The 11,630-nt window shown below is 58.3% G+C and overlaps 1 protein-coding gene across 1 annotated transcript; it reads left to right on the forward strand.

Annotated features, from left to right (window-relative positions):
• Positions 1-4,947: 4,947 nt before the first annotated feature.
• On the forward strand, positions 4,948-11,384 carry LOC138096083 (leukocyte immunoglobulin-like receptor subfamily B member 3). Its single transcript, XM_068992182.1, has 11 exons — positions 4,948-5,056; positions 5,208-5,243; positions 5,421-5,705; positions 5,837-6,139; positions 6,355-6,651; positions 6,876-7,178; positions 8,417-8,533; positions 9,527-9,569; positions 9,649-9,686; positions 9,878-9,930; positions 11,045-11,384. Exons 1-11 carry the CDS (start codon positions 5,023-5,025, stop codon positions 11,189-11,191), a joined length of 1,656 nt encoding a protein of 551 aa, XP_068848283.1. The 5' UTR covers positions 4,948-5,022; the 3' UTR covers positions 11,192-11,384.
• Positions 11,385-11,630: the final 246 nt, after the last annotated feature.

An 11,630-nucleotide genomic window follows, 5' to 3' on the forward strand; every position in this document is an offset into this window, starting at 1 on the left:
TATACACACATACACACACATATACATGTACACACATACATATAAACACACAGAGACATATACATATATACATACACACATACATATATACACATACATACATATATACATACATATAAACACACATACACACATATACACATATATACACACACATATAACACACACATACACATATCACGCACACATATACACACATATATACATACACACATATCTATACACACACATATATACACACATATATACACACATACACACACATATGTATAAACACACAGAGAGACACACATATACACATACATATATACACACACATATCACACACACATACACACATACATATATATACATACACACATATCTGTGCACACATATATACACGACACAGACACACATATACACACATCAGAGCCAGGAGATGTCACTGCACGTGTCACAGACACTTGACTACTAGGAAAAAGACAGGTGCTGCCAAAATGCGGAGGGAAGAGAGCCTTGTATAAGGTCGTTGGGAAGGCAACTGCTGCGGCCACTGCGGAAAACAGCATGGAGTTTCCTCAAACAACTAAACACAGAACCACCCACCACATGACCCAGCAATTCCAACCCGGGGTATGTATCCAAAGAGGAGGCCAGGAGCTCACAGATGTGTCTGCACTCCTGAGTTCTGCAGCGTTGTTCCCAGTAGCAGGATACAGCCCCAACCTGGATGTCTGCCAACAGATAAATGCACAAAGGAAATGCCAGACACACTCACGCACACACACAGTCACACACACACAATCACACGCACACTCACACACTCACACACACTCACACAAACATTCACACACACACACACATTCACTCACACACACACATTCACACACACATTCATTCACACACACATACACACTCACACATTCACACACACTCACATTCACACACACACATTCACACACACACATTTACACACACACTCACACACACTCATATACACACTCTCACACACTCACACAAACATTCACACACACACGCACTCACACACACACACTCACACACACTCATACACTCACACATTCAAATACACACACACATTCACACACACACACATTCACACACACACACATTCACAGTCACACACACACATTCACACACACATTCACACACACATTCACACATACATTCATTCACACACACACTCACACATACACACACATTCACAGACACATTCACATTCTCACACACTCACACATTTACACACACATTCACACACACATTCACACACATACTCACATTCACACACACTCATTCACACACACATACACACTCACACATACACACACATTCACACACACACATTCACACTCACACACACACATTCACACTCACACACACTCACACACACATTCACACACTCACACACACATTCACACACACATTCACACATACATTCATTCACACACACATACACACACATTCACAGACACACATTCACATTCTCACACACACACATTTACACACACATTCATACACATACATTCACACACACACTCATTCACACGCACACATACACACACATACACACACATTCACACACACATTCACACTCACACACACATTCACACTCACACACACTCACACTCACACTCACACTCACACACTCACACACACAATGGAGTCTATCCAGCCTTTGAAAAAGGGAACCCCTCCTTTTGAGACAACATGGGTGAAGCTGGAGGATGTTATGCCGAGTAGAGCAAGCCAGACACAGACAGGCAAACGCAGCAGGAGCTCACTGACCTGTGGAATCTAAAACAGACTCAGGGAAACAGAGGAGAACGCAGTCCCCAGAGGCTGGGAGCGGGGATAACGGGGAGGTGCTGGTCACAGGGAACAAAGTTTCAGGGACGCCGACGAGTCTTCTGGAGACCTGACGTGCGGCGATGAGACTAGAGCTGCCCGTACTCCACTGTAGACTCAAACCTCCTCAGAGGGTAGCCCGGAAGTGTCCCCACCAGACCCGCAACCAATATGTACTCTTTTCACAGCGTACACGGAAGTCAGAACGTCAAGCTGTGCATGAGAAACAGAGACAATTTTTGTCAATTATACCTCAGTAAAGCTGAAAAGGTTTTCTTTCATTTAATTACACCAGGCACACTGGGAGTTATTCCATTCCTGATTTTAGGCACTTGCTCCCATGCTTAAAACACATATTTACATTTTTATTTCTGAACACGTATGCATTCTCCTCCTCCTTTCGAAAAGGCAGTGTTCTAGGTACTTCACCTGAACTCTGGGCACTCATATACACGTGTGTGAGCATGCGCACGTCTCCCTCCATGCACGCGTGTGGGTGTGTCTGTGCGTGCAAGTGTGTGTCTGTGTACTTTTCCAAAGCTCATTTTCGGCCATGCGTTCCTCTCTGTTGCATCTCACTGTCTCTCTGCCATCTATTAGTATTCCTTTCCGCGTGAAAACAGTATCTGAGAACTTGCGCCTCTGGAAATGCCTCTTTCACGCTCATTCTCTTTTTATCAAGTTACCTGAGAACACTTCCTATTTTGAATCCAGCCTGTGACTCAAGTACTAGGAGAGGAAAACGCTTGGCAAGGTTAAGGGATCCAAGCCCCCAGAGCCCACCTCCTCTCTCAGAACCAGGCGGGTTGAGGCTGAGGCACAGCCCACAGCGGGAGGCGGTGCCGAACCTCCTGGAAGCTGGTGAGTGTTCTGCATGAAGCTCTCACTTCTGCCCCTTGCAAGTACTCCGACTCAGGGGGAGCTCTTCCTGGTTAATTCCCTGATGGCATTGCTCCAACACCCTTTAGCGCCCCCTTTTGGTAGGGGCAAGTCTGCTCCCAGTGGGCTGGTCATTGTCTTGATGGTAATCTGCGTTTTCTGCAGGAAGTAGTTTCAGGACATTTTTAGGGCCTCAGTCCAGGCCGCCTTGATTTTTTTTGTTTCAGTTGAAATTTACTTAAAATACAATTAACTGTTTCAAATTGTGTACTTCAGTACAAAATACTTTTTTAATTGAACCTTCAGTTTCTCAGTCTATGAAAAGTCAAGATACGGATGTTACTTTCTTTACTGTGCAGTTAACTAACCTATTTGTTGCCGTAGCTGCCGCACACAGGCTCTCCGTTGCAGTGGGGTCTTTAGCTGAAGTGCGCCGTGTCTGGATCCCTGGCCGGTGATTGAACCCTAGCCCTAAGTAGGGAGCGCCGAGTCTCAGCCAGGGGCCCGGCAGGGCGGCCCTCGGGTGTCTCGTGCACATTCATGAGTCCCAGCCCTTCCCAGGCCGGTTCTCGCCAGTAAAGGAGCCTCCGTTATGTGCTTCCTCAGCCGTTGCTGTCTGTCCTGAGCGTCTTCCCGTCTGACACTTAACGGCAGGTACCACCCTGGCCCTCAGCACAGTCCCGCCCCTGCTGAATTTCCCTGTCTGCTCTCTCTGCTGCACTCTGGAACATCTCCTCAGTGCTAAACTCCAACTTCACATGTGGCCGCTCAGCTGTCTGCTCCACTGCCTGCCTTTTTTAACGTGTTGAATCTACTGGATTGTTCAAGTGGAAAATTTTCAACTCTTTCCAGTCACTGCCTGTTCTTCTACAAAATAGCCCACACGCTAGCCTCCCTTTATTCTTGTGAGGATGGGTGCCTGTCTGTGTGCACACAGGGAAACCTCTGCCCCTGACCCTGAGACGATCCCCGCTGCCGGGGGTGACACCGCCTACCTCTCGTGCTTTGCTGTGGTTCCTCTCCATTTGGGGAACTGTCTCTCTGCCCGTGTCTGTGGCTGCGTGTTTCAGAATCAGGCTCCAAGCACGTCTCAGCATTACGAGCAGAGGAGGCCCTGGGTGGGCACCACGCTCACCCCCTTCGGTGCAGTCTCCGCCCGCAGCCCTTCAGTCCACCCTCTGCTGCCGTCACTTCGTCTGGGAACTAACCGTGATGACGGCAGCAAGAGCCCACAGCCCCTCTGAGGGCTGAGGTCAGAACATGCAGAGGAGGAACCTCAGGCGCAGAGAAAGGGCACTGCCGCCCCAGGGACATGAGCAGCGGGCACGCGTCTACTCGAGCATCCGTTCTCCATCAGAGAGAGAGCTCTGACCCCAGTCAATACACCCTAAAGCTTGCAGGTGATGACAAGACCGGGGGAGACTGTGCCCAAGGACCCCGGGGCCCCGAGGAGGCAGGAAGCACCCAGGGGCTTCTTCCCAGGAAGGCGAGCTGGAAGGTGATGCGATAGAGATGCCCCTAAAGGGGGCTGTGATGGGGGAAACCCACACTCCGGGGCAGGGGAGGAGTCAGTTTCCCTCCTTAATCCCTGAGCGTCTCCTCTGGGCTCTCGGCCACACGGACGCCACTGAGCCCAGGGAGACGCTGACCGTGTGTCCCTCATAAAGAGCAGCCTTGTGGACACAGAGGGGAGGAGAGGGCGGGACCAAAGGAGAGTAGCATGGAAACGCGCACAGCAGCTCGTGTAAAACAGACCTCGGGGGAATGTGCCCTGTGACTCGGGGAGCTCACACAGGGCTCTGCACAACCTAGAGGGGAGGGATGGGGCGGGAGGGCCGGTGACACATACGGCCGATCCGTGCTGATGTGCGGCAGAAACCAGCACCACACTGTAAAGCAACCATCCTCCAATTTAAAAACAGCATCTGTCTCTGGGGATCTGAGCCCTCCCCGAAGCATCTCCAGGGCCTGGTGACCCCGTCCACAGTGAGGACCCCACGGGGACCTGCGGATGGGCGGGCAGAGGAGGAAGCAGACACTGAAGCGAGCTCGCAGAGGGAAGGCCGTGTCCTGGATGCCCTCTACTGGAAGGGGCGTCCCAGGGACACACTGGGACTGTCATGGGGACAACGCCAGGCTTTCAAGAAGAGGCTGTTCCCCTTCCTGTGGGGACGCTGATGTGAAAGCTGTGTGACAGGAAGCACCAGCCCCGGAGAGGACACACCCTGTGGTCTGTCTGTCCGGAGGACACCCAGGTCTCCTCCATCCTCACAGCCTGGACCGCAGGGAGGAGACGCCATGACCCCCGCGCTCCCCGCCCTGCTCTGCCTCGGTGAGATGGGAGAGGTGGGGGGAGCCCTGGTCTGGGGGGACGCCCCAGCCAGCCTGCTCCGTCAGGGGACCCCAGGGCGCAGGAAGCTCCCGGGGAGGAGAGGCGCTGCTTAGAGCTGAGGGCACACCTCTCACAGGGCACTCTCTTCCAGGGCTGAGTGTGGGCCTGAGGACCCAGGTGCAGGCCGGTGAGTCTGTCCCAGGGCCCAGCTCCCTCCTCTCCTGGGGACAAGGGTCTCCCCCAGGCTGCGGGCAAGGGGAGCGCAGCTCAGGGCTCACGGAGGGGGGCTCTGGGAGGTCTGGGCTGAGAGCCGAGGCCTGTGTGGGGGGGACGCCTGGTGAGCCCGCCTCTGATTTCCTTCCAGGGACCCTCCCCAAACCCACCATCTGGGCTGAGCCGGGCTCTGTGGTTCCCTGGGGGAGCCCTGTGACCATCTGGTGTCAGGGGACCCCGGGGGCCCAGGAGTCCCGTCTGGATAAGGAGGGTAGCCTGGTTCCCTGGCACAAACATAAACCCCTGGAGCCCGGGAACAAGGCCAAGTTCTCCATTTACCACATGGGACAGGCCCATGCAGGGAGCTATTGGTGCTACTACAGAACCCCCATTGGCTGGTCAGAGCCCAGTGACCGCCTGGAGCTGGTGGTGACAGGTGAGTGACTCTCAGGGGCCTCGGGCTCTGCCCTCGGGAGGGGGTCTGCTCTCAGGGGTGTCCCTCTCCCAGCCCAGCCCTGGGGGGCAGGGCGGGAGCCCCACAGAACCAGCTGCCTCCTTCTCTTCTAGGACCCTCCGGCAAACCCAGCCTCTCAGCCCTGCCGAGCCCTGTGGTGACCTCGGGAGGGAACGTGACCCTCCAGTGTGCCTCCTATCATGGATTTAACAGATTCCACCTGACCAAGGAAGGAGATGACGAGGCCTCTTGGACCCTGGATGGAGAGCGAACGCCCGACTGGCAGACCCAGGCCCTGTTCCCCGTGGGCCCCGTGACCCCCGGACACGGGTGGACGTTCAGATGCTACGGCTTTAACAGGGACACCCCCCGGGTGTGGTCGGCCCCCAGCAACCCCCTGGAGCTCCTGGTCCCAGGTGAGGAAGTCCCGTCCTGACCCCATGCATTTGAGCAGACAAGACAACGTCCTGGGGTCTCTGCTCCCAGGGGAGCCGCTGTGAGAGGGTGGGGAGAGGAGCGTGGGGCTCACAGGGCAGACACACAGAGTGAGAGACGGCAGGGCCTGGGGCCGGGCCGGGAGAGGCGGGTCCAGGAGGGAAGCGTCCCTACAACCCAGCGCGTCTCTCTCCAGGGCTGTCTGAGAGGCCCTCCCTCCTGACCCCGCAGGGCCCCGTCGTCACCTCTGGACAGAACCTGACCCTCCAGTGTCGCTCTGACGTCAGCTATGCCAGATTCGCTCTGTCCAAGGAGGGGGGACAGGACCGCCCCCAGCGCCCTGCCCGGAGGCCCCAGGGAGGGCTCTCTCAGGCCAACTTCCCCCTGGGCCCCGTGGGCACCGTCCACGGGGGCCGGTACAGATGCTACGGTGGACACGGCCTCTCCTCCGAGTGGTCGGCCCCCAGCGAGCCCCTGGAGCTGCTGGTGGCAGGTGAGGGGCCAGCGGGTCAGTCGGGGACCAGACTCTGCACAGGCCCCACCGGGGAGCCCCAGGGGTGGTGCTGGGACCAGGGGGAGGGGCCCAGGGAGGGACAGAGAGAGGGGGTGGGGGAGGGGAGAGACTCGGAGAAACAGAGACATCGCTGAGGGGCCAGAGAGGCCCGCGGAGTCTTGCTCAGAACCCGCCCAGCGCCCGCACCCCCTTCCCCTCTGCAGGATGGCTCATAGACAGCCCCTCCCTCTCGGTGCAGCCGGGCCCTTCGGTGGCCCCTGGGGAGAATGTGACCCTGCTGTGTCAGTCAGGAGACAGGACGGACACTTTCCTTCTGTCCAAGGAGGGGGCCGCCCATCGCCCCCTGCGTCTGCGCTCCCAGGACCAAGACGGGCAGTACCAGGCTGAGTTCTCCTTGAGCCCTGTGACCTCAGCCCACGGGGGCACCTACAGGTGCTACCGCTCACTCAGCACAGACCCCTACCTGCTGTCCCAGCCCAGTGAGCCCCTGGAGCTCGTGGTCTCAGGTGAGGCCCAGTCTGTCCGTCTGACTCAGCATCTCGAGGCTCTGTGCCCTGGGAGGGCAGGGAGGTCGTGGAGGAGGGGGTGCTGAGGGAGGGGCCCCCTGAGGGAGGGGCCTCGGAGCCCGCCTCCTGCCCTTCCTGCCACACTGGGGTCCTGGAGGGGCAGGTGGGCAGTGGGAGGGTCTCGGGGAGGCCACAGGGCTGTGCAGGGCAGAGGGGAGTGAGGTGCGGACCCCGGGTCAGCCCGGTGCACCCCTTCCTGGGCTCATTCCCAGGACCCATGGGCCCAGACCCCACCCTCGGGCCCCAATCCAACCACTGGGGAGTCATGGGGCTATGTGCTCAGGGGTGACAGCCCACCCCAGGGCGGTGTGGGAGCCGGAAGATCTAATACCCGCTGAGGTCATCAAGGATTCGCTGGGCGTGGAGCAGAGTTGGGGCTGTGGCGGGGCAAGTGGCCCCACCCCCACCCCTTTGCTGACCCCCAGGGGGCTCCAGGCATCAGATCCATCAGCTCCACCCCTTAGTGGAGTCAGGAACTGCAGAGAGGGGAGCAGGCTCTTGAGGAGGTGGTGGCGGGTCCGGGGGCAGGCTGGATATGCCCCTGGTTCAGGCGCCTCCAGAGACTGATGTGGACTCCCTCACCCTCACCACACCCGCGTGCAGGCCTCAGTTTCTCCCAGTGTAACAGGAGAGACCCGTGGCCCAGATCTTAGGTTTCCTCAGTTCTGACCTGGGTGTGACCCCCATCGGGTGAGGAGCACAGGGAGCCCCCGAGGAGGTGACTGTGGGGCCTGTCCCATCCGCTGCAGCATGGAGACAGCATGTGGCGGGGGTGGGAGGGTGGGGACCCAGAGGCCCCTCCACGCAGCCCGCCCCTCCCCCGCCCCCGCTGAGGTGGGGGAGGGGAGGGGACAAGGGAGGGCCCTCAGCTCCAGCTGAGACCCTCGGACAGCCCCCTGCAGGTGAGGGGCCCCCAGAGCAGGAAGCTGGTGTCCTCCTGGGGGCCAGCTCAGGAGGAGCTCGGGGTGCCCATGGCCCTGGTTCCAGTTCCGGCTCTGCCCGCTCCAGGCTGGGCGACTTGGAGGCCCATGATCTCCCTCTCCAGGCCTCAGGCTCCTTGTCTGTAAACGGGTGGGATGGGCTGGAGATGGACGCACAGACCCCAGCACGAGTGCTCACACAGCAGGTGCCCAGGTAAGCGGCACCCCTGGCTCACTCGGGCGTCTCTGGTGCCCCAGGCCTCACGTGGTACCTGAGTGTCCTCATCGGGATCTCGGTGACCTTCGTCCTGCTGCTCCTCGTCCTCCTTGTCCTCTTCCTCCGACACCGGGGTCAGGACAGACGCAGGAAGTCAGGTGAGTAGGGAACGGGGTGACTCGGACCCCTGGCGGCCTTAGGGCATCAGACAGAGGGAAACCGATGACATGGGAACAGGCTGCTTAGAGAATTTTTTTCCACAGTATGGAGATTCCTTAAAAACTAAAAGCAGAATTATCATATGATCCGGCAAATCCACTGCTGGGTATATGTGTCAATAAAATGAAAACACTAATTTGAAAAGCTACAAACATTCCAATATTCATATAGGCAACTTATATGTGCGCAAGTCAGCTGTCCAGCAGCAGATGAATGGAGAAAATGTGGTGTGTGTGTACATATATGTATGTGGATGTATGCATATATATGTACACACACACACATACAATGGAACATTACTCAGCCATAAGAAAGAAGACAATCCTGCCATTTGCAACTGCGTACATGGACCTAGAGAGCATCACACCCACTGAGTTAAGCCAGAGAAAGGTAGATGATTTATGATGTCATTTGTACATAGTGAATCTGGACAATAATGCAAAGGCATGTGTATGAGAAACGGAAACGGACGCCTTGATGTGGAAAACCAAGTAACGGTCACCGGGGGGACGGGCAGATTAGCGGTACGGACTAAGAGACACAGACTGCTACATATGAAAGAAACAGGAAGGACATGCTGGATCGCACAGGGGATGTAGCGAGTATTTTGTAATAACTTTAAATGGAGTATAACCTATAAAAACATTGAATCCTGTGTTGTATGCCTGAAACCAATATATTATAAATCAACGATATTTCACTTAAAAATTTTTCCAGAATCTCAAATCTGAAAATCTAGTGGAAAAAAGCACCCAGTGTCAGCTCACGTGCACTAGCTTAAGCCATTTCCCTCCTTCTCAATGTCACGCGCTTGAGCCCAGGTTGCCTTCTCTCCTGAATCCCACGCGGAGGGCGGAGGGCACCACATCCCCGGGCCGAGCCTCTGTCCCAAGACCCCACCCAGGCCAAGGCTGATTTCCAACCTCCCACAGGGGCCGCAGACCCAGGGCCTGAGGACAGAGGCCCGCAGAGCAGGTAACTCCCACCCCAACACCCCCAGAGCCCCGCCCACAGCACCCCACCTTCTCCCCCTGACACAGCGTCTCCTCCTCAGCTCCAGCCCAGCTGCAGACGCCCAGGACCAGGCCATCGGTGAGCAGGAGAGGCGGTGGCCCGCGGTCGGGGGGAGGGAGGTGGGGAGGCAGGCACAGAGACTTCTGGAGGCAGTGGGGGGGATGCTCAGAAGGCTGGGGGACCACACAGCACCCCCCAGGGTGCAGGGCGGGGGCTCCAGCCCCGAGGCTCTCGGAACCCCGCCCAGCGGTGCCCCTGCTCTGCTGCAGATGCTGCCGTGAGCGACGCCCACTCTGAGGTGGGGCTGCAGCTGGACCATCAGGTGAGACCCCTGCTCCTGTCTGGCCACCACAGACCTCCTGTAGCCAATCTCAGCCCAGCTCCCACGTCGCTGTGCTCACACCGCAGCTCCAGCCACGCCCACCCCACGCCTTACCAGCACCTGGGTCCTGCTGTGACCCCTCCCTCCCCTTGCCCTGTGACCTCATGGCCCCTCCTTCGGGGCGCCTTTCCCAGCTCCGTGGCCTCTGGCTGACCTTCTGGTGTGGGGGTGCAGTCCCAGGTCTCATGAGGACGTGTGCATCAGTGGATGACCCACACGCCCCAGACCCCCTCCTTCACCCCCCAGCAAAGTGTGCGGGAGAGCGGGCACCACCCTCCAGGCCCTGCAGGGACAGCAGGCACTCACCTGGCAGTGAGAGGGGCCCCACGCCAACAAGCTGGCGGAGTCCCAGAATGCAAGGTGCTGACGAGGAAAGTAAATCAAGAGACGACTGGGCACACTCGGTAGGAAGGTCCTGAGGCGGGAGGGACGTGCTTTAGCAGGAAGACGGACGTGTGCTGGGCCAGATGAGCAAGAGGTCTGGGCTCAGACAGAAACCAGGGCCGCACAAAGCACCTGGAGGCTCCCGGGCATCAGGAGGCCCCTGGAGTTTCCATCAGGAGAGAGAGCTGACCTGACCCAAGGTTCCAAGCCTCATCTGGGCACAGCGGGGAGCTGGCTGGAGGAGGGCGGCGGACCCAGGGGGCGCCTGTCCTGCCTCACTGTCTCCCTCCAGCGGAACAGGCAGGAGGCAGACCCCCCAGGAGGGGATGGGCGCCCTGTGAGCCCCCGAGATCGAGGCGAAGGCAGGAGGCAGGCCCCCAGGAGGGGACGGGTGCCCTGTGAGCCCCCGAGATCGAGGCGAAGGCGGGAGGCAGGCCCCCAGGAGGGGACGGGCACCCTGTGAGCCCCCGAGATCGAGGCGAAGGCGGGAGGCAGGCCCCCAGGAGGGGACGGGCACCCTGTGAGCCCCCAAGATCGAGACGAAGGCGGGAGGTGCCCCTCTGTCCTCCCGGTCGGGGGGATTCCGGGAAGGCTGGACAGACGCACAGCAGATGGATCCCTCCTCTCTGGGCCCCCAGGCGCCCCATCTCACACACCATCGCCCCCGCAGGCTGCCACATCTGAAGCCCCCCAGGACGTGACCTACGCCCAGCTGGACCACTCGACCCTCAGAAGGGGGACGGCCGCAGCCCCCAGCCCCCCGGTGGGGGAGCCCCCAGCAGAGCCCAGTGAGTACGCTGCTCTTGCCGTTCGCTAGCCCAGGGAAGACCCGACGCCAGGCTCCAGGGAGCAGATCGCAGACCCCAGGAGGCACGGGAGCTGCCAGCAGTGGACACCACCTAGCCACCAGCAGCCAGTCCCTGGGCTCCTGACAGACCACCAGGAGCCCCTGGGACCCTTCCTGGTCAACTGGCTCTACTCTCAGAAACAGCACCCTGGAGCCCGGGTGGCCCAGCAGTTAAGAGTCTGCCGGCAGTGCAGGGGACGTGGGTCTGACCCACTTGCTGCCGGACAGCTGAGCCCAGGGGCGCTGCAGCTGCCGAAGCCCTGGGGCCCAGAGCCGGTGTTCCTCGGGAGGAGCCAGCACGTGAGCAGGCTGTGCACAGCCAGGCACCAGCCTCCACTCGCTGCAACCAGAGAGAGCCCACGCGCAGCAGGGAAGACCCGGCACAGCCACAAATAAACAGATTACTAAA

The sequence above is a fragment of the Capricornis sumatraensis genome, chromosome 20, assembly GCF_032405125.1.
Source record: "Capricornis sumatraensis isolate serow.1 chromosome 20, serow.2, whole genome shotgun sequence".
Taxonomy (NCBI): domain Eukaryota; kingdom Metazoa; phylum Chordata; class Mammalia; order Artiodactyla; family Bovidae; genus Capricornis; species Capricornis sumatraensis.

What these genes read in the sequence shown, in the direction of transcription:
- LOC138096083 (XM_068992182.1), top strand. Translation starts at nt 5,023, where the DNA reads ATGACCCCCGCGCTCCCCGCCCTGCTCTGCCTCG. An exon ending in GGACAGACGCAGGAAGTCAG is followed by an intron (nt 8,534 to 9,526) that starts GTGAGTAGGGAA and finishes AACCTCCCACAG; the next exon opens with GGGCCGCAGACCCAGGGCCT. An exon ending in GGCTGCAGCTGGACCATCAG is followed by an intron (nt 9,931 to 11,044) that starts GTGAGACCCCTG and finishes TCGCCCCCGCAG; the next exon opens with GCTGCCACATCTGAAGCCCC.